Source organism: Phoca vitulina, unplaced genomic scaffold (assembly GCF_004348235.1).
Source record: "Phoca vitulina isolate PV1807 unplaced genomic scaffold, GSC_HSeal_1.0 scaffold49, whole genome shotgun sequence".
Taxonomy (NCBI): domain Eukaryota; kingdom Metazoa; phylum Chordata; class Mammalia; order Carnivora; family Phocidae; genus Phoca; species Phoca vitulina.
The window spans coordinates 4195654-4218494 of record NW_022589752.1 but is presented as its reverse complement, the minus strand read 5'-3'; the positions used below and the strand labels follow the sequence as shown (position 1 = coordinate 4218494).

Here is a 22841-nt window from a genome sequence, read left to right as displayed (position 1 = left end):
AATCATTAGCATAGCTATCCAAAATCACAACAGACTCAGAATTTTATCTGCTGGGTCACCCCTGGCAATGCAGGATGGCTGAGCAGGTGTGGATCAGACCCAGGCCTCCTGATGGCTTGCTATCACCAGAGCTATGTTCCGTGAGTGCAGTCTGATTTTGCAACCCCATGATCGGGAAAATCAACACTGCCTGTCTGAATACATGATTAGAAGAATGGGACCTCTGTTTTTGCAAGCATTAAGTGCCAAGAGTACATGCAAAGTTGGTTTGTGGATGAGGATCGAAGTGGTCTTGCCCATGTTTCCAGCCCATCGGTGGCATGACTGACCAACCCAAAGAGAAATTCCCCCACCTCAGCAGGCTCTCATCCCAACCTGGTGTCTGCCTCCTCGCCCCCCCACCGCCCCGCCACCCTGCAACCCCTTCTTGCTCCAGCTCTCTTTTGTCTCTCCTGACCTCTCACTCCTTGTCTCCTCTGTGCCTACCAGTCTGGCATTCTGATAGATTGGCTTCACTGGCTCTCAACCCTCCTACTTTGTTCCACAGTCTGAGGCTTGACTCCTACATCCTGGCACAGGGCTTGTTTCTTTCTGCACTCCTGGTAACCAAGCTCTTTGGCACTGTCCCAGGACCCCCTCCTGTGATCCACTCAGCTTGAGACCCTGTAAATACGGCTTGTTGCTCCGAACTCTGCATCCCCTCCCCACTTCTGGCCTCGGAGGGCCATGCCCTGGATGTCACCTCACCGATGCATGGTCTCTGGAGCACCTGTGGAATTCAGCTGGCACGGCTCCAGGCCCCGCAGTCTCTCCGCCCTGCTAATGCACACTGGGAGAGGCAGTACAATTCTGAGAGTGAGAAACGCCAGCGTACCACGGCCATTAGGAAGCACACTGGCAGAGTTCACTGCCGGCTGGGCACAGAACATGTCCACCCTGGCACAGTGACCAACAGCGGTTCCAGAGGGCTACCCCCAACAGAACTGCCCGCCACTCCACTAGAGACCCTGCCGGGCTCCTGGGCCTCCTGCTACATCAGGAGCACTTTATGATCCCTCATGTTGTCTACTTCCTAGTCTTTGCATGCCTAGTAAGGCCAAGAAATTCACAGCGCCCCGAGTGGAGTGAGGGTGCTCCTGCCCATAAGAGCCACATTAATATAGGAAAGTCCTAGTGGGGGGAAGGGACGGCAGGAGCCAACACTAGATCCCCACCTCCAGCAGGCCTGAGGACTCCTCAAATGCTCTGTGGCTGGGTTATGACTTGTCCTGCAAGCCTTTTCTGGAACAAGCCTTCGGTTCAAAGATGATTTGGTGGCGCACCTGCAGGAGTCGTTCAAGAAACAGTTGAGCGTCTGCTCTGAGCTTCGTGCTGTCCTGGGCAATGGAGACACTGCGGTCACCAACTCAGGTGCCTGTCCCCGGGGGGCTCACAAACTCGTGGGGGATGCAGATACTGGAAAGTCTTAGGAGTCTTTCCAACAATATAAATGTCATAAAAGAGAAGGATAAAGTACAGAGGAGCTCACAGAAGGAGACAAATCTGCTCTAGGAACTCAGAGAAAGCTTCCTGGGGAAAGTGATACTTCTGATGGCATTTGAAGGATTAGCAGGTGGAAGGGGGTTGAATGGGGTTGGAGAAGCGGGGAGAAAAGCATTCCAATCAGCTGGAACCGCATGAGGGAAGGGGCTGAAAGAGTGGAGTATGCTGAAAAAAGAAAAACTGAAAGAAGGCTGGTATGTTGGGTTATAGAAAGAAAGAAAAATGAGAGGTGAGACTGAAGATACAGGCGGGGACCTGTCTCTGGGGCCACGGAAGAGTTTTTTTTATTTAGCCTCATGGGAATGGGAAACAAAGGGTTTTGGTCAAGGGAATGACATGCACAGAAAGATGGCTCTGCTCCTCACCCAGCAGTGAATTAGGTGTGGTGGAGGGAGAAGGTGGGCGTACACAGTGGGTATGGAGTGTGAGCTGCCAGCTGTCAACACCAGCCCCGCCGCCTTCTACCCCCGGCTCTTGTCCCAGGTCAGCAACTTGGGAAGGCCGTTTTCCCCTGGCCCTCGCCCGCAGGGTTCCAGCTTAGACTGTGCCCATAAGAAGCCCCCGTGCATGATGTGGGAAGTGGAAAAGACACACCATACTCCTTCAGTGGCAGCTGTGTGTGGATGTGAGGTTTACAGAGGCTTCCAGGCAAGCTCCTGCAAGTCGGCCTCTTCGGCAAGGCAGGCAGCTGAGCTTGATGGCATCCAGCGTTCCCTGAAGCTTCTGACTGTCAATGTTTCTCGGAGGTCAGCAGCAGTTTTTCCGCAGTCTTGATTACCCCAGCTTTTGTATCCAAAGGTTATGCCCGCTTCTAATCCCTCTGTTAAGTCCCTCCTGCCTGAGATATCTAAAGTGGTTTCCGTTTCCCTTACTAAACCCTAGCTGCTAGGCAGTTAAGTTCTCGCAGTATTTGGGTGTGAGATTAGGTGGGGCTTGGTCTAGAGTGTAGGCACTGAGGACGGCGGGGGGGGGGGGGGGGGGGGGATTCAATGTGTATTTAAGAAGTGGAATCTATAGGACATCGTTATTAATTAAATGGGGGGAGTGAGGGAGATGGAGGGATCAAAAATGACCACTAAGTTTCTTTTTCTAAGGTCAGGCAGTCCTGCTAAACTTGCCATCTGGTCCATAGAGCTGAAAGGGATGCGGACGTCGGGCCGCCCCAAACAGCCAGCCTGGCCTGGCCCCTTTCCAGATTGAAGAGCTGAGGCCAAGAAATGAACTAAGGAAGCTGGCAGGATGATGGTGGAGAGATGTGCCCTTTTGCAGGATGTGAAAATCTATACCCTGGAGGTTATGAGCCGCTGTAATGAGTTATCATCTTTTCCAAAACTGCTCTAGCCTGCTCTGGAGCAGACGAACTTAGTTAAGCCAAGCTGTGTCCAAATTTCAACCTGGGGCAATGAGCAAGCTAACTGGGGTCAGGGGTGAGGGGTGAGGGCCTGGGATGGAGCAGAAGCTTCTTACCAGAGACACCAGAGGGTGTGAAGCACCAAGGAGGAAAACCAAATGTTCATCCACAGGGTGAAGTTTAGATTCAATTACCAAAGAGAGAAAGTTCAAACCCTAAGCCACACGGGGAGAAGGTCACAATACGTGTCATAGGAGCTGACAGAATCACAGACAGCAGATCAAGAGCATATAACGTGAAGCTGTATATACTTGCAGAGGATGCTGTTGAAGAGGCATTCCCACCAGTATCAGGGAGGCAGGCCAAACTGGGGGAGGGTAATGATGGTCTAGACAGCGTACGGGAGCAGGGCAGACAGCATTCTCCTCGCCCTTCTCTCCATCCAGGAATGTTTTGATTACAGGAGAACAAGGCTTACCCATAAGCTGAGGTCACTGACTATACTTTCTGGAATGATTTATAAAGTGCATTAGTAGAGAAGCACATCTGTAAGTGCATCTCACATGCACCAAAGCGGAGGTTACTAAGTACTGCCTTTGGAACATGCAGAGGCTTTAGGATAACTACTCGGGTTTCTTCAGTGATCTCTCCCCTTTAACAAAGTGTGATCTATTAGATCGTAAGGTCACTGAAGACGAGGTTCGACACTGAATCCCTAATGCCCATCCCAGCTCACAGCCTCTATCAGCACGATAGATATTCCAGTGGACTAACCACAATTCTCACCCACATGTCTGTGGGGGGATCTACCCAGAATTCCAACTCACATGTCAGGACACCACCGCACAGGCTCAAGAATGCCTCATCCCACCATCTTCCTCATCTCTCAACTACTCTATCCAGCCTCCGGCGGTGGCTCCCATGACCTAGAGGGGCTTCACCAAGGAAGGTAGAAGGCTGGGCTGGGTGGGGGGTGGATCCCCTCCAGGGTTGAGAGGAGAAGATGCCTGTTTGAATCCTAGACTCCAGCTAGTGACAACACCCAGCAGCATACCTTAGGTTCCCTGTTGCCTGGCTTCGCTATTTACTACATGGCAATGACAAGTTACCTAAAGTCTCTAAACTTGAGTTTTTCCATCTACAAAGTGGAGTTGATGGTGCCTAGATCCAAGAGTTGAGAGAACTAAATAAGGTCTGTAGGACAACTGCCTGAATACCTGTGCACACTAACATGCCCCAGAGATGCCTTCTCTTACAGGGTTCACTTCTCCATTCCAGCCTCAGAGACTGGCCCCTCGCCTCCCCTGCTACTGCACTCACCTCCCTCTCCTCTCCTCCTTCATCTACTTAAGAACCCAAGTCAATCACAAAGCTCTGCTAATCTTCTGACCCTGAGGCCATTGTGGCCTCCTCCTGTGTGGCTCAAAGTAGATGAAGAGCAAAGTCCTAGCTACAAGCAGGTGGACACTATCGGAGAGCGCATTTCTGCGGGGAGTTGCTTTCTTCAACCCAAATGCCAGGGGCAGAAGGCAGAGCTATGCAGACAGAAGAACCAGAGGACAGATGCCGCTACATAAAAAGAAGACAATCATTTCCCAGAAAACATGCAGCTGCAGTTTGCGTTCTACGGGAAGAAGAGCAAACCCTGTTAAATTCCCTCCCTAAGCAGATTTCTGTAATTATTAGCACTTAAGAATACAGATGTTAAGGAGCTTGTGCTTAAGGAGCTAGTTAAGTTTGGGCAATTGCAGATGGAAAGACTGAAAATTTTCTGAAATTGGTATTAAATACCCTCATACAATAAAGGGACGCTGCCAACACATATGGCATAGAAGAGAAAGAAGACCCACTGATGAAAAAAAGAAGAGGACCTGAACAAGCCATTTCCTTTAGTCAGACCACCACAGAGATGGCTAGTGCCAACCCAATATCCATTCTCTGCTCCCTTTGTACTAAAAGAACCCCTACATTATTGGAGAACCTCAGCTAGAAAACTGTACTTCTACATAGATGTAAGCAGAAGTTATTGGGTGAAAATTATAAGAAAAGTTATTGGGTGGAAATTATAAGAAAAGCTCAGACGCAGCTCTTAACTGATACATCTAGCCTAGATTTCCATCAGTTTCCTTGTCAATGAGGATTATAAGTTAATATCAGAACCATATTACTTTTTTGGATAATTAGATACGAATTCTTGCTTTAAGTTAGCTGTCGAATAAATTATACCAATAGTTCTAAGTGTAGATTAAATCCTCCTTAGCTAATCTTTTTGTTGCCTTTATAAAGTACCAGACTCTGTTAGCAGATGGCTCTCTGCACTGGGCAGACACCATCTGAAATCACTATCCAAGGACCATGCCTATAACGGGCAGGTGAGATAAATGGTTGTCTAGTACTTCTTATTCCTAGTTGTGTTTCACAATGCATAAACATGTATCTCTTTGAAAACTTTCTACAGATCTTCATCAGCAGTAACAAGGGGGGAAAAAGGAGTCCAAAGACCCCATCTTCATGCAGCTTCTCTGGATTCCACTATCCAGCTAGTCCAGGAGAATCCAGAGAGAGGTAGGGATCACTTTGTGGAAATCCTTATGGGCTTTCACGTGCTCCACACTCTACTTTTCTGGGTTCAATCAGAATTTTAAGCACATGGGCACCCAGAGAGACCAGGCAGATACTTAAGGAGAGGAGAGCCAGGGAGATCCCCCTTATAGTTGTCTCTCTCCTAGTTGTCTTTTGTATGTGATCACTCTAGGAATTTGAAGCATATATTAAATTCAGGATAACCTGCATGAGTGTTTGTGATAATCACATAAATACAAAAACACAAAGGTTTCAGCAGTGATAAAATTCATTTCCTCTACTTCCTCTTACCTGCTCCTTGGTGCTATGTAAAGACAAGTAAGTGCATAAACGTCTTGAGCAGTGTTAACATAAATATAAAACGTGATTCATTTGTATGTTTACAACCACAGACACATTAATTGGTAGTCTACAGAAAGACTTCAGTTCTTTTACAAATTAAACAGAGACACTTGTGTTGTTCCTGCTAATTTGCTGAGTATGGAACTGCAAAACCCAACCTTCTATTCTGGGATTTTAAATCTGGTACCTTCACAAAATAGCATTATCAATATTGAGAAGTTATATTTGGCTTCTGGAGAGTAGCACTGGGGCTTCCCTCCCTTCTAAAATCCTTGCATCAGGTGGCCTTCTTTCTGTGTTATGCCTGACAACACTAACGTTTCTCTGCTGAAAGCAGTGTGCATGCCCCGAGAAAGGACTCCAGGGGAAGTTTTAATTTACCCCTAATCTATCATCCCACTCTACCTCCAACCCCACCCCCCCACCCCCGCCGCCTTCATTTTAGCATTAACCGTAAACTTTTTACTTCAGATTTTTATGAACTCTGCTTCGTGGGATCCCTTTCCCTTTTTGATGTAAAACGATGTAGAGTAACTGTAAATTTTCTGTCCACCACCCAAAACAGAGGTGATTAAGAAAGACATCTGACCCTCTAACAGGGTATTTTCACAGCAGTACGGGCAAGAAGATTCACACCCTTGGGCAGCTCTGGGGTCTTTAAGGCTATTAGAGATGTGCGTGCGCTTAGTTTGAATCGGACTGGGAATCCCAAAACACCCTAGTCACCTCCCCAGAGAGTGGTACGGCTTGCAGAACCCTAGAGGCAGAAAACCTCTCTTCTCTATGGAAACTTTAATCCTCTCAGGAGAGTTCAGTTTCTGCTGGAAATCCAAGACTTTGCAAGCAAACAGGATAAGACCTTCCAAAGTCACAAGGTGAATATAATGAGCGTAGCACTCAGAATACTTACGTGGGGGTGGGGGGAGGGGGTGGGAACTGGGATAAGTGTTCCCTTTCATTAGCGTCTCTATAGGTAGTGATTTCCCTACTTAACCAAAGAAAAGCAATGGAAGCAGTTTCCCCCTCACCTATTAAAAGGAGAAAGATGGGTATCTTTAATTGAAAGCAAGCCATCACAAAATTCTCTAATTATAGGCTCAAAGGGGTTTCAAGCTCATGTTGTATCTCCTTCGCTTTCAGCAGGACAGCATTAAACCTTCCTAAAAAGATAAGACTCAACCTATTTTTAAACATACCCAAAGAGTGCATTCTAGTCTTCTGTTCCTTTGTTAGACAGGGGAGTTTTTTTTCCCCTTTCTAACCTCACCACAGGTGAACTTTTGCTATTACTAACCTGAAGTCTTCACATTAGAGTTCGGCTTGGTTTGCTCAGTGGAAATGGTGAACAGCTGGTCAACGTTAGCCTTTTCTACACTGTACTTCCATGTGTCCATCTGTATGAAATTATAACAATTAATTAGGAGATTTGGGTTTAAATCAATAAATTTGGAGCTAGATGCCAATGGAATCACTCACTGACAAAAGACTGCCCCCATTCTTTCTCTCATTCTTTCTCTGCCATCTATTCCAATGCTAACATATCTCCGTTTCCCACCTCTCTTCCAACAATGCCCCCCCACACACATACACACTACAACAAATGTGCACACTGACACTGGTAAATTGCTTAAAACACCTGTGTTTTTAAAACACAGCTACTTAACATTCAGACCTTGGCTCTATTACCCCACCACCAAGGGGTATTAATAGTTAAGAGCACAGACTCTGGAGCCCACTGTCTGTGCTTAAATCCTGGCTCTGGGAGCATAGGCACATTTATTTCTATCTCCCAACATACCTATTTTGTCAACTGTAGAATGGAGGCAATAATAGGATCTACCTTATAAGGTTGTGGAAAAGATTAATGAGTTCATACCAAAAAGGCCCCTAAAGTGGTTTTCTGGTTCTCTAATTACAAATGCTATATAATTGTTAGCTATTGTCATACCCTCCTTGCAGCAAAAGGACATTAGAAAGCATTAAACTATGCCCGATATTCCAGAAGGCAAGAGTTTGAGAAAAGGAGTAGGACTCAGGTTTTAAAGGAAGTGGATAAGCAAGAAGAGTTATCCAGGTGAACAATGAAAGAAAAAAGACAAAAAGCAAAGAAGGATAAAAGTAAAAACGAAAGAGGAAGAACAAAAGCAGACCTTTCATGGGGAAAAGGTAGAAAGAGGAAAACATAGGGGAAAAGAAGAAAAGAAAAAGAAAAATTAGTAAAAAGATGGGCATGGAAAGGAAAGAAGAAAAGGAGGACTGAGAATCACAAAGGAAACCAAAAAATTAGAAATGACTCCATCCGCAGTTTGGGCTGGGCTTCAGAAAGAGAAAGGACTGGAAGAGAAAACAAAAATGTCGGCATGGTAGGGAAGCTTGGGATAGGATGACAAGATCCAAGTAATAACACAAAAGGCTTCATTTGCAGCCACAGGCCTCTCCGTCTTCCAATGATGAGAAGTGTACATCCAACATTAACACACCCATGATCCACTAGTCTTCTTTCCCTTTCCCTCCTCTTCTAAACTGCTTTAGAGTTGGCCCCAGAATTAGGCCCTAAGGCTGGCCCTAGTCAGATGTCTGCCTTGTGTCTTGTCTGCTCTACCGACAAGACCAAGATGAAGTGATCCAGACTTTCCTCTTTTCACTAAATATTCTATCTATCCTTTTCAAGGGAACATTTAGCTGTGGAGCAAACACTTATACCCTCGTCCTACTTCGAACATTCACAAACCTATAAGGGGAGGTTTCACCTTAAAGGCATCCTCCTCCTCCCCCTCTTTCGGGTCAATTTAGAAGAAGCAGAGAGTACTGCAGGCATATGCCACTTGTAGGGCATCAAAGTGCCCTCCCCACTAAAGAGAAATAACCACCCAATGACTTGGAAACAAGAGAGAGGTTGAATAGAGGTTTAAAATCAAATCAGTATTTAAAAATTACTTCTTCTAAGTATTTTCCTTAAACGGCCTGTTTGGTGCAAACTACGTCCCCGTATTTGAGGAAGTCGAGAGACCTTCAAGGGCCCTCTCCCGAGACGAAGTGGACGGACCGCGAGCGTCTCCTCTTGCCGGGGTGAGCCTGGGCCGCCGCCGCCGCCGCCGCGGGAGTCACGAAGCCAGACGCGGCGCGTCTCCGCCCAGGACTCGGGAGACTGCAGCAGCGCGCGCCGCGGCCGCGGCCCGGGCGGCTCCTGGAGGCTGGGAGGAGACGCGACTCCCGCAGACACGTGACCTCCTCCCAGCCGCCGCTTCCCGCGACCCAGATCCGTCCCCGGAACCCGCGCTGTGCGGGGCGGGCCGGGGTGGGGGGGGGACACGTAGCGACGGCCCCAGTCCCTGCTGCGCCCCTGTGCGTGTTCCTTCGGCGTACTTCTCCCCTTGGTTCATGCGCCGCTGGCAATAAGGAAGGTTTCGGGGATAACCCAGGAGAATTGAACCTTACTCTTGCTGCAGGAAGGAAAAACCTTTGATTTTTATATCTATCTACTTATATAAGAGAAATCAACATATATTCTCTCCTTTCCTCCCCCAGCAGAGCCGAGTGGCGGCAGCAGCGGGGCGGGAGCCCTGGGAGTCCCGCAGGACGAGATTCCCCCCCCCCCCCCCTACCCCCCCGGCCTCCAAGGCCCCTGGTCGCCCGCTGCGTCGGGCGGTGTGGGCAGTGCGCATCTCTGGGCACCTCTTGGTAACTCTCGCTAGCAGTGAGTCATGCTCCCGGGATGGCTCTGGGGAAAGATAACCCGGCTCGTGCTGGCTGGCGCTTCCCCGCGCCGAGCGCCGCTGCTACAGGGCGAGCGCGCGCGCGCACGGGTTCCCCGCGCAGTGATGTGGCAGCAGCGGCAGGTCGGATCACGTTGCTGGCCCTGTGCTGGTACCCGTTTGAGACAGGATTAAGGAGGGAGGCTTTGGAGGTGCCAGCGGTAGTAAACGTGGGCTCTGCACACTCCCGGCGTCGCTTATCACACCGCGGGGGACGGGGGGGTTGGTGGGGGGGAGAACCACGCAGCAGCACCCGAGGCGATGAGGGGCGACGGAGTTTAGCTAGCGAGTGATAATGCTGCATTGCTTTTCCGCTGTAGCCCCTCTTGTGCCACCCCCTCCTCCCCCCTCCCTCCTGCCGCGTTCCTCTGGGAGCACCAGAGGCCCCAATCGTCGTCATCTGTTTCTGTGATTAGTGGCACCGCAATTCCGGCTGCTGCGGGAAGTTTGGGTGGCTCAGGGACACCGTGTCGCCGAAAGACACTTGGATTGCGACATTCTGACCCAGTGACTACATTTTCATTTATTTTAAATCCTTCAGGGAGCGGATTTCAAGTTGCCCCATTAAGGGGCAACCTCCAACCGGGGCCAAGGGGTCCCCCCAGGCCACTGAGCGATGAGCAAACAAGTCTCCAAATGTTCCTTCGGGACTGAAGTTTACCCACCGTGAATTCTCTCTTTCCTTTCTCTGGTCCAAACCACCGGTGCAGTCGGTGGCGAAGCAAAAAGCCACGTTCACGTTCCTGCACCGTAATGACGGACGAACTGAGGGAGTAGCATTTCCGAGCCGAGGAAGCCCGGGCTGCCCCGCACCCCCGGCGCCTCCTCCCCCTCCCCCAGCTGACTGCAACGCCTTTGGGAAGATGAATAGCTTGGCCGAAGTTGTTTTTCCTTTCCGGTGGCCCTGATCAGGTGTCCCCGCCCCCTCCTGCCTTTCGCCTTCCCTCACAGCCTGCTCCCGACACCCCCTCCTGGCCCGGCCCCTCCTCCCCCGCCCCCCTCCGGGCTGGACCGCGGATGGTACGTTCCGCACGTGAGCTGGGTGCTGGTCTGGCCGGCGACGCGCGTGCCCTGTGGCCAAACACTGCCCGGAGTGAGAGCAAACTACCAGCGCAGTGGGGCCGGCGCGAGTGTGCGTGCGTGTGTGTGCGTGTGTGCGAGAGAGCGAGCGCGGTGGGAGGGGGGGGGAACCAACTGCTTCACACTTTCAACACTGCACTGAAGAAGGGAGAGAGAGAGAGAGAGACTGGAGACGCACAGATACCCCCAAGATCTCCCAAAGCTATCGTCCCACAGATTATAGAACAGAACCCCAAAAATCGAAACAGAGGAAACGGACAGCGGTTGAACATGGACGAAGGAATTCCTCATTTGCAAGAGAGACAGTTACTGGAACATAGAGATTTTATAGGGTAAGGTGCACGCACCCTTGCGAATATCTGTCTAGGCTTCAGAGTGATTTTTTTTCTTCTCCAGAAAGTGGTATGGAGCGGGCAAGGGCAGTGGCCCTCCCCGAATGGGTGCCTGATGCTGATTTCTGTTTTGCAGACTGGACTATTCCTCTTTGTATATGTGTAAGCCCAAAAGGAGCATGAAGCGAGACGATAGCAAGGTAAGTGTAAGTTTCCGATGTTCCCCATAACCTGCCTGGATAGTTAATTAGGGTCATTGATTTCACAGCGAAGCTCTGCCCGCAAATACATTCCAGCCCTTGAGCTTCCCCAACTGTGAATTTTAAGTGGTTTGCTGGATACTCTCAGGGGGAGATTAAACATCACACCTGAATTCAAATTGCATTTCAGAACAGTCCAGAGGAAAAGGTTTCTTGGGCATAGTTTATCACATAATATGGGGGGTTTTCTGAGGGGGGGTTATTGATTTATCCAATAAATGTGTAGCTTATTGTTTTCTTTCTTCCATGATTGTCGTATATTAAGGATACCTACAAATTACCGCACAGATTAATAGAAAAGAAAAGAAGAGATCGAATTAATGAATGCATTGCTCAGCTGAAAGATTTACTGCCTGAACATCTGAAGTTAACAGTAAGATGCACATTTTCATTCTTTGCTGCTCTCCAAGGGCGTGTTAATAGCTTGGTACTACTCCCAGAGATATAAGAATAAATGTAAATATCATATGCCTTACAACTTGTGCTGTAGTGTAGAGTTTCCCACAAACTCAAGAGTAGGTGCTCACAACTGAAGGCAAGAAATCATGTATAACCCGTCTTCTGGAAAGCTCAAGAAGTATAGGAATAGCACTTCTTTCAGAATGTTTGCTTAAGTTGCTGTGCTGAGTGGAGAGCCAATCAAGCCAAATGTGTGTTTTTAAGTAACCAAGTGCCCCCTTCTCTTTTGCACCACTGCAGACTCTGGGGCATCTGGAGAAAGCGGTAGTCTTGGAATTAACTTTGAAACATTTAAAAGCTTTAACAGCCTTAACCGAGCAGCAGCATCAGAAGATAATTGCTTTACAGAATGGTAAGTCAGTTCAGGGAGGCCAACCCACCCTGATGAAGCTGGGCAGCCCACAGAGGGGCAGTGTTTAGGACTCTGCACCCACCCCCTTCCTTGGGCCCACGGGCTCACTCTCATTTGTTAAATTGCTTATACTTTCCCTTCATTGGAAAGTGCCCATTTCCCGAAGCATCCCAGAGGCTTTCAGCAGCTCAGAGGAATCAGATTTTTATTTAAAGTGGCGGTTGCGCTCTCCACTTTGGTTTTTCAGCTGGGAGTAGGGCGCCCCCCTGCTCCCCACCCCCGCCACCACCCCCCACCCCCTCACCCCGGCAACCGGTGGATTATATCACCCGAATACAGAGGAAAAACCGAGATCACTTTAGTCAATGTAGGGCCCACGTGATAAGCAGATGTTTTAACGTCGGTATTTTTCTTCTTGCCTCCATTCCTCTGCCCCCACCCCCACCCCCTTCCTCATCCTAGGGGAGCGATCTCTGAAATCGCCCATTCAGTCCGACTTGGATGCGTTCCACTCGGGATTTCAAACATGCGCCAAAGAAGTCTTGCAATACCTCTCCCGGTTTGAGAGCTGGACGCCCAGAGAGCAGCGGTGTGTCCAGCTGATCAACCACTTGCACGCCGTGGCCACCCAGTTCTTGCCCACCCCCCAGCTGTTGACTCAACAGGTCCCTCTGAGCAAAGGCACCGGCGCGCCCTCGGCCGCCGCCCCAGGGTCCGCGGCCGCCCCCTGCCTGGAGCGCGCCGGGCAGAAGCTTGAGCCCCTCGCCCACTGCGTGCCGGTCATCCAGCGGACTCAGCCCAGCGCCGAGCTCGCCGCCGAGAACGACACGGACACCGACAGCGGCTACGGCGGCGAGGCCGAGGCGAGGCCGGACCGCGAGAAGGGCAAAGGCTCCGGGGTGGGCCGCGTCACCATCAAGCAGGAGCCCCCCGGGGAGGATTCGCCGGCGCCCAAGAGGATGAAGCTGGATTCCCGCGGCGGCGGCGGCGGCCTGGGGGGCGGCGCGGCGGCAGCGGCGGCCGCGCTCCTGGGGCCGGACCCGGCCGCCGCGGCAGCGCTGCTGAGACCCGACGCGGCCCTGCTCAGCTCGCTGGTGGCGTTCGGCGGAGGCGGGGGCGCGCCCTTCGCGCAGCCCGCCGCCGCCGCGGCCGCCGCGGCCCCCTTCTGCCTGCCCTTCTACTTCCTCTCGCCTTCGGCGGCCGCCGCCTACGTGCAGCCCTTCCTGGACAAGAGCGGCCTGGAGAAGTACCTGTACCCGGCGGCGGCCGCCGCCCCGTTCCCACTGCTGTACCCCGGCATCCCCGCGCCGGCGGCCGCCGCCGCAGCCGCCGCCGCAGCCGCCGCCGCCGCTGCCTTCCCCTGCCTGTCCTCGGTGTTGTCGCCCCCTCCCGAGAAGGCCAGCGCCGCCGCCGCGACCCTCTTGCCGCACGAGGTGGCGCCCCCTGGGGCGCTGCACCCCCCGCACCCGCACGGCCGCACCCACCTGTCCTTCGCCGGCGCCCGCGAGCCCGGGAACCCGGAGAGCACTGCTCAGGAAGATCCCTCGCAGCCAGGAAAGGAAACCCACTGAATCTTCGCCCCCTTTCTTAGACAGGACGAGGGTTCACGCGGAATAATAATATTAATAAGTTAAAACACCCTTAACGTTTTTAAGGGAGGAAGTGTAATAGATGCACGACAGGCTTTTAAAACAACACAGGTGTTTCGTGTACATTTGGAGTTCCTGTTTTGCTCATCCCTCACCACCCCACCCTCCGCACACTAACGTCCCTTTCTTCCCCCACCAGCTCTAAAAGAACCTCTGCGATATTGATACTTTCTTCTTTAAAAAATTCGCCCAAATAAGTTTTGCCTTCCTTTAGGCCATGTTCCATTATCTTTTAAAATACAGAACCTAATTCTGGAGGAAGAAGGGTCTGCTCTGTGGGTGAGCTGACTGAACCAAGGTAGGGGAAAGGTGGCCGAGGAGTTGACCTCCAACAGCCAGCAGGTAGTTATTATCTGCCTGTCGCAGAGCTCTCCCACCGGCTTCAGGAGGCTTTCCACAACCAGAATGAGGATCTTTTAGAATTGAATTTACTCTTCAGTATTTTATAATGTTCAGCTTTTTTTAAAGGCATATATTTTTCAAAGAGGAAGAAGTGAAAATGCAGTCACTTACGTTGCAACCTATTCTGAAGTGGTTTGAATGGTATCCCTTAGTAACTTGCTCTTGTTTAAAGAGACTCGGAGTTGGGCCGTTGTCAGAACTGAGTCAGGGAAGGAGATGGATGAGGAAGGCCAGAATCATTCTTGGTACACTTACTAGCACTTTATGGAGAAATTGACCGTGAATCAATTGACGTGTCTTAATTTCATTCATATATATAGTACTATATATATATATATAGTACATCTATTCCCACCTTGTCATTATTTAATTCACCATATTCCTAAGTTTTTATAATCTTGCTGTAAAAAAGGAATGCGCACTGAACTTAAAAACAAAGAAAACAAATCCACAATGATTTATCCTATATTCTGTTAAATAACAAAAGGGGAGGAAAGCATTAAACTGGTCAGTTTTGGTTGGAAAAGCTGTAAAGATGTGGAATGAAGCCCTGTGAGGCCTTCCTATCTCCAAGTCTATGTATTTTCTGGAGACCAAACCAGATACCAGATAATCACAAAGAAAGCTTTTTTAATAAGGCTTAAACCAAGACCTTGTCTAGATATTTTTAGTTTGTTGCCAAGGTAGCACTGTGAGAAATCTCACTTGAATGTTATGTAAGGGGTGAGACACAACAGTCTGACTATAAGCGAAGAAAATATCTGGGTCTTTTAGTCAGTTTGGTGCATTTGCCGCTGCTGTTGCTTTGTTTGCCTCAAACGCTGTGTTTAAACAACGTTAAATCGTAGCCTACAAGGTGGCTCTTATGTACATAGTTGTTAATACATCCGATTAATGATGTCTGACATGCTATTTTTGTAGGGAGAGACTATGTGCTAATGATATTTTGAGTTAAAATATCTTTTGGGGAGGATTTGCTGAAAAGTTGCACTTTTGTTACAATGCTTATGCTTGGTACAAGCTTATGCTGTCTTAAATTATTAAAAAAAATAAATAAATACCGTCTGCAAGAAACCAGCTGGTTTAGAAAATTTTAGTATGTGAAGATAAATGAGAAATTATCTTTATATTCTAGTATTTTCAGCCCTCCATAAATTCTATTACCTAAATATTGCCACACTATTTTGTGATTTTAAAATTCTTACTAAGGAATAAAAACTTTAATATACGATATGAGATTGTCTACTAATTAAAAAGACATAATGCTCAATTAGTTTTAAGGTATCTATGAACTTAGGGATGAAAGTTATTAACGTTCTCAGATGTACTTTGTCATTGGCTTGATATCACACGTTTCCAGTTTCTTACAAGCCTCCAAGCTCTGGCCGTGTCTACCTACTTGTTTCCAATGTATCTCAATGAAAAGTGCAAAAGAAAACCCTACCAATCACTTGCGTGGTCTGTTTATGTTAGACCAAATTTACTAATGTTTTTGACTGATGAATTTTTCACTTCTCATCTTGACTCCAGATAGACTTTTGTATGGTCTGGCATTTCTCCTTCACTGGGTCCAGTATAAATACAGTGCCACTTAGGGGTGCTTAACTTCTCCTTATATTTTTAGCTCCTTAACCTTTATAAAAAGAATTCTCTTGTGGGACTTAATCATGGAATTCAAGGAAAAGAAAGAATTAGTTGTAGACTTTTCTCAGATTCATAACCAAATTTGTGATCCGATATGTGAAGGATTGTCAATTTTTAGTTTCAATAACGTTCTTCACAAACCCCTTGATTTTTGAAAGGTGTTGAAATAATAGTCAAAATTTATGAGACGTAGAAAAAGTGCTCCCTCTGCTGACTTACTGCAACCAAACTACAAGTCCTAGAATGTGGAGCCAAAGGAACCTCAGAGATCAGTTTGTCCAGCCCCCTGCATTTTATAATATGAAGCCCAGAGATACCATATATCCTCCTAACATCAGATAAACAGCTACCCGGAGCCAGCACAAAAGGCCAGATCTACTGTCTCCCCCAGTCAGTAAACTACCTCCCACTGCAGCATCTTCAACCACATAAACTGAATTTGATTGGGCAGCATTCATGAAACGTCATAAATAAAGCACAAGAACAAAGGAAATAAAAATTACCATTAGAAAACTATGTAGGATTTTTGAGCATTGTAATGTACTGAACTTAGAAAAATATTGTCTAAATCAGAATAATGGGAAAAAGTAGTATCTTAAATATTTTGAGCTACATTTTAATGCCATATTGTAATAATATTAGTTTCACAACCAAAAAAGATTCAAAGTAAATCAGAGAACCATAAATGTTTTAGCATTTGTATAATTTGGTATAATAAAGTAAAAAACCTTAGGGTGGGGCCAGATTTTACAGGTCAGTTATTTAGTCCAAATGCCTATATACTTACATAGTAATAAGATAAAGTTAGTGAGAACAGAACTGCAAAATAATATTTTCTATGTGGCATCTGAAAATTGTTATTTTGGTAATTGATTATGTCATGAATTAAAACACTGGAGTAATGACTCCAGTATTGATTCACTAAGGATGGTCCTATACCTGCAGTGGTGAAATTTTAACCAAAATGTGTTGTAATATATGTGATTTTTCAACTTAAGACAAATATGAATCGTGGGTTAGTGCTGCTTTTATACATATAGTATATGTGTAGTATTATGCCACTTGATTTTGCATACATATATTTCTCAGCAAACGTTATATTGAGTTGATAAGTGGCCTTTTCTGCACAAAGAGCTAAGGCACTAGAAACTACATTTTTAATAGCTATTTAAAGTATGACTGGAGTTTTAGTTCCTATCATGGTGAAAACTATTTTTCATTTAGTTCTCTGTTATTGGCCATGCAGGCCATAAGTCTGGTTATTGCTCATCATCTGAGATTTGTTCAAAAGTAGGTAAAAGAAGCCTCAGCCTATTTCTGAATATGTCACAGGTCAATTTTGAAGCTCTCCATGGAAGGTGATTGCCAGTTCTGAGATCCTTAGAAAACAAGGCTGGGCAAACATACTAAGGCCTTTAGATAGAAATGAACAGAGCCCTCATGAACCGATCAAGGCCATTATAATGCCGAAAGCTGGCTGTACTATTGTGATAATAGTCTTTTACTTCAGATGGCAATCTGATGTTTTTCATTAAACAAAAATTCTTAATCTCAGATCAATACCCATTGTTCTGTGTTGCTTTACATCAGCTCAAAATGGATATACAGTGTAGGCTAAAGTCCAGTGGAAGTCCTAGTTTTTCATAGAATTTACTAGAAGATTTACACAGAAAATTATCACACATTTCCTGTGACAGGATGAGATTTATACTGAAAAACATGTTCAGCGTGTACTTTAAAAATAGGCTCCTAGAAAGGAGTTGGACAGTTGTCTTATAATTGGGTTGCTTGCACTAGTTCAGTGATTCAGTATTGGAAACTCCAAACAAATGTAAAACTATAACTTTTTTTTAAAAGTTGATATTTTAAAATTCTGAATTCAGTGATGCCCAAGTTATCTGGCCTCAGGGAATGATATGTGCCCCACGAAACAATGATTCAGAAAACTGAAGCTTCTATGTTCAAGTGCCAATATTGTTTATCTTTTCTTTTTTTCCTTACATTCTTTTAGTGGAAAGCTTACCAAAATATTACACGTGTCCTCTAAAGTGTCTTACACATGTCCTAGAAATAAATACCCTCTCCGTAGTTATCTATTCTCAATAAATCAGGGTCAACACGATAAACATCACTTTTGCACTATGCATTCATCTGGCATCTGCGCTAAATTATTTTTGAGTTCTTATATCTGCTTTTTATAGGTTTTTCAGTATTTTTACTCTTGATCAGGCTGCCGGATGTCACTTCTTGATGTGTCAGAGTGCCTGCCTCCAACTCTTATCTAATTTGCTATCTCTGACTTACTGTGGCCTGGGAAACCATTTAACCAAAACCACACCCATTTGAAATGTGTCTAAAATTAGAATAAATAGGCTCTAACAGAAGTACCTGAGGGGCACTTTGCTAAATTGTGTGAGGTCGTAGAATCAGTAACATGTTTCTCCCACAACCTTTTTTTTCTTCATTTCTTTTACTTTGCACATTCTCAGCAATGTTCCCTATCAGAACACTTATTCAAAAGCCCTCAGATAGTTTATATATTTTTTGATCATCTCATTACATAAAAAAGCAGCTTTCTAATGGCTTTATTCCACAACTAACCACAAAATACAGACATTTCCACAACCGAAACAAATTATTTTATTTGATCAACACTTCTTTCTCCCAGATTGATAGGAATAGGTGAACAGGGCCATTATGTGAAAACTGATACAGCATTTTGATTCATGGATGACCCTGGCCGTGCTTCTGGTGTATAATTTCTTCCACTTCTGAGTTTTGGAAATATTGGGTGGCAGGTCCAGCCAAACCATTCTGGAGAACTGGGAGGGAGGTATGTAGGTCCAGATGCTGCCTCTGAATTTAGACACACCCATCAGAAAGCTTCCGGTAAGAGGTTTCAGACTCCCTACTGATTGTAACACACGCCTTTTCTCTGTGAGCCTATAAAGTCAACAAACAGTGGGTATGGGGATACAGGTATGGGTTTTGCTGTGATAGTGCTGGATAACCAAAGATTAATCATCTCTGAAGATCTCAAAGTCTAGTGGGGGTGACACCCACACCAAAATAAATTACAATGCAACATACTAAGGGCTATACAAAGGTGAATACAATACTAGGGGGTGAGGGGTGCTACCTTCATCTGCCCGGGTCAGAGGCCTAGAGTTGTAGCTGGGTTTCACAGAATAAACAAGGGAAGGAGTCCATGGGGCCATCTCCAAGGAGAAGGTTCTGATATACTCTGGTCCTGTGCTGAGCACCAGGAGTTTAATTGGCTATATTTGACTAATGTCTGAGCACTGATTTCCTGATTTCTCAGTCTCTTTAGAACTTGACAGCTGTATGATGGCTCTCACCATCATCTCCTCCTGGGAACCTGAACCATGAGCTGGGACTGAGGGGTCATGGTGTTTCCTACTGCAAAGGCCAGCATTTATAGCATGATAATTTCTAATGCAGAAGGTGAGGAGAGGGGCTAGAACCTCACAAGGAGTTTGATCTCACCTCAACCATTTATCTGTCTTACAGAAGAAACTAAGGGTGATTTCTTTCCCTTCAAGAAAAGGCATGATGGGGCACCTGGGTGGCTCAGTCGTTAAGCGTCTGCCTTCGGCTCAGGTCATGATCCCAGGGTCCTGGGATCGAGCCCCGCATCCAGCTCCCTGCTCTGCAGGAAGCCTGCTTCTCCTTCTCCCACTCCCCTGCTTATGTTCCCTCTCTCGCTGTGTCTCTCTCAGTCAAATAAATAAATAAAATCTTTAAAAAAAAAAAAAAAAAAGAAAAGGCATGATGATCCAAGTTCTTCACTTAGTACCTAAAGGGGAAATGAGAGAGAGAGCAGTTCTAGAGGGAAACAAGGAATCCTAAGGTCTATTTATTAAAACCTCCAGGAGGAAGCTGAAGCAAGCAACTAGTCCAAGGTCACGTAGCTGAATAAGCAGCAGAATCAGGACTGGAACCAGATTTTTTAGTTCTGAGTCCACTGCTCTTTATGTTATTACCCCATAACAATAACAATGAGGAGGGGACAGTCTGACCTTTGCTCATGACATGAGTTGAGCTCAACCCTGTGAGATCCTAAGAGGCAGAGTATGTGTTGTTGGTGGAGAAAGGAAAGATTGTCGGGTAATGGTTTGCTTTCTAAAACATGGCATAGAGCATGCAATAATTGAAGATACAGAAATTCTGGAGACACAATATTCAAGGTCCCCTACAAAGAACCGTACAATTCTGCTGTTTACTCAATTTGGAGACACCCAGAAATGTGCCCTCTTTTGTTTGGAAGTCCCCACATGATCTGGTGAGCTCTCCACGTCTGCCTCTACCCCTCCTACCTATGTGGCTCTGGTTGAACTCTAAAGACGCTCCATGAAAGAAGCAATCAAAGCAAACTATGAATCTGGACAGAAGGAACATTTAGAATTGAGGAAGTAGGAAAGAGGGCGCTTTGCTACAGTTTTTACATGGGATATTTTTAGGGTGCTGTAAACTTTAGCTACAGTTTCAATTTGAAGTCTTTTACATATTGGTGTGCACATGTGTATACCTAGAATATCAAATGCTTCACAACTTAAGTATTGAGTATCCACCGCATAGCCTTGTAATAAACTTTGCTTCCATATGAGGCTTTGCAGGTTCAGCATCGTGTTTAGAAAATTAGTTTTCACAATGGAACTTCAACCTGCATCCAATTCCTGTAGACCTCAGTTACTTAGGGAGTCAGAAAATATCCTGTAACACCACATTTTAAAGACACCGGCTTCTCTATGATACCTTAAGCAGGGCTTGGTTTTCGAGTATATATTATGTTGAACAAGGCTCATCTGCATAGCTGTACTGTAGCTAGCCGGCTGATCCTCATGTGACCGAACAGGTGAAGAAACCTGACTATATGCCCGCACCCCTGGAGAGCTCTGCAGACGCAAGTGGGCACGATGATGGATCTATTTCTGAGCTCTGTGTTTGAAACGTACTCATTTAAAAACTGGTAAACCGACTCTAGCTCCTTAGTTCGCCACACGAGCGCTGCTTGGTGGAGAATTAAAGCAGGGGGGAATAATGTCATCAGCCTTGAGATCTTCAAGGAGCTCTAGCATTGGAAAGAGAGAAGCATTCTTAGGTTGCCTAGCGATAAATCTGCGGATGATATCATTCTCCCGGAGGCCGGCCTCCCCCTCCGGTCCCCTCCCGGCCGCCTTCCCTCCCCACCCTCCCTTCCCCCTCCCACGCCGGGGTTCAAAGTACAGCCGCACGGGGTGAGGGAGCCGGAGCCGGACGCGGCGCTGTCACGTGCGCCCGCACATGCCCGGGCGCACGCTGCGCGGCACGTGAGAGGGGGCGGGGCGGGGGCGGGGAGACGCCCGCTCGCTGCTTTCCGCGCGTGCGCACTAGCCCCCACGCCCGCCGCCCCCCTCTTGCAGACGCGGGCGCCCCCGGAGCTGGAGGCCTGCGGGTCCGGTGAAGGATTGCAGGGCCGAGGGCGCCGCGGCCGGGTGGGGTTGAGGACGCGCCCTCCCAACAGCTGCGACACAGTCTTCCCTGCTGAGTCCTAGCGGGCCAGCCCTAGGTAGTCATTCCTCCCAAATTAAAGCTGGCTCGGACTCCGGGCTCCTCGAACCATTCTGACACAGCAGTTTCCGAGCTGCCCTCCTGGGCGCGGGTTAGAGGAAGGTCGACAGCCTCCCGGGGAGGGCCTTGGGGCGGGGACTTCAAGCCTGGGCTGGCCGCGGCCGGGGGAAGTGAAGTGCCAGGCGCGGGGGCGGGGGTTGGGGGGAAGGAAGGTGGCGGACACACCCGGCCGCGCCGGGACTAGAGCCAGACCGCGTCCTGCCCTGGTTCCCGGGCCACGTCTTGCTGGAGAAACCCCGGGCGGTCGGTGGGACTGGGGAGAGTGCTAGACCAGATATCTGGGCAAACCAGGCTGGTGGAGGCATTGCATCTTTCGTTGGTCTGTTTTGCAAATTGAATTCCCACTGATTAAGCGCTAGGGGATTTAGTTAATTGTGATAAAATACATTGGGACTTTCCGTGCAGGGTGTACAGTAAAAAAAGTGCTTTTGTGGCACCAGTGGTGCGGTAAAGTGAAGGAACATAATGTAGTCAGGGGCTGAGGGATGGCTTTTCTTTTTAAGTTATATTCTACAAAAAGTGATTAAATCGCACACTTCCACTTTTCGAAGTGTTCGCGTTGATTTTGTAAAACTTCTAGAAACATGCATGTTTATAAATAATCTAAAATGAGTAGCGTGGAGGAATTTGGACTTCAGGATGCCCTTTAGATAACCGAGAATACCCAGCAGTGTAACAAAAGTAGGGAAGCACCACTGCCTCCTGCAAATATGGTTTTGGTCTTGTGATGGAAAGTGATCTCCGGCGTTGCCAGTAATATTTGGACAGGTCAGGTGCCAGTATTTGCAAAGACATCATAGAAAGGTTGTGTACTGTCCAGTGTAAAGGGCACAGTCAGTGCCACCCTGGAGACAGACTGCTGTAAGCTAAGAGACGTTCACAAAGCACAAGACGAATTCATTGTTTGTTGCTGGCCTTTTAATGATAGATATGCATAATGTCCGAGACGGCATAGTTAATAATATCCTGAAAGTTGAAAAATTAAAGATAGACTTCAAGCATGCACTCAACAAATTTATACTGAGCTCTTACTATGTGCCAGGCATCGGGGATACGGCAGTGATCCATATTGACAAATTCATCACCCATTATGGTGCTCAAAACTCGTGATCAGTATCCCTCTGCACTGGATTTTTTTTTTTTTTAACTTGGCACTTACGAAAAATGCCAGGTGAAAGTAATAAATCTCTAGTCCCATCGATGCGCACACCCTCTTTCCTATCCCTTTTCCCCTTTCCTCACCCCCTGGATCCACACTTGTCTGGTCTTCCAAGAGGGCAAGCTTGATCCTTACCAGAATATTTGTACTTGCTCGTCAATCTGCCTGCAACACTCAGCCCTAGATGTTTGGATAGCTGATTCCAAACCCCCCCAATTCCCACCTTTTTATAGATGTCTGCTCAAATGCCACTTTTTGAGAGAGGCCCTCACTGAGCAGCCCAAAGACCTTATATAAAAT

General features: G+C 47.3%; 2 protein-coding genes across 5 annotated transcripts in view; one reads left to right on the top strand and one right to left on the bottom strand.

Annotated features, from left to right (window-relative positions):
* Positions 1 to 13593, bottom strand: part of SSPN (sarcospan) — a 115321-nt gene extending 101728 nt beyond the window's left edge. The window contains exons 1-2 of one of the 4 annotated variants that reach the window (XM_032432692.1): positions 10239 to 10428; positions 7113 to 7212 (exon numbers count right to left, since the gene is read on the bottom strand). The gene's annotated coding sequence lies outside the window, so the exon portion shown is untranslated. Of the gene's footprint in view, positions 1 to 747; positions 785 to 7112; positions 7213 to 8828; positions 8994 to 10238; positions 10429 to 13540 lie in introns of those variants that run through there. The other 3 variants (XM_032432693.1, XM_032432694.1, XM_032432695.1) reach the window with 3 other exon arrangements.
* Positions 10508 to 17300, top strand: BHLHE41 (basic helix-loop-helix family member e41). The gene is made up of 5 exons (XM_032432690.1): positions 10508 to 10985; positions 11122 to 11185; positions 11511 to 11618; positions 11945 to 12056; positions 12519 to 17300. Exons 1-5 carry the CDS (start codon positions 10591 to 10593, stop codon positions 13625 to 13627), a joined length of 1788 nt encoding a protein of 595 aa, XP_032288581.1. The 5' UTR covers positions 10508 to 10590; the 3' UTR covers positions 13628 to 17300.
* The last annotated feature ends 5541 nt before the right edge of the window (positions 17301 to 22841 follow it).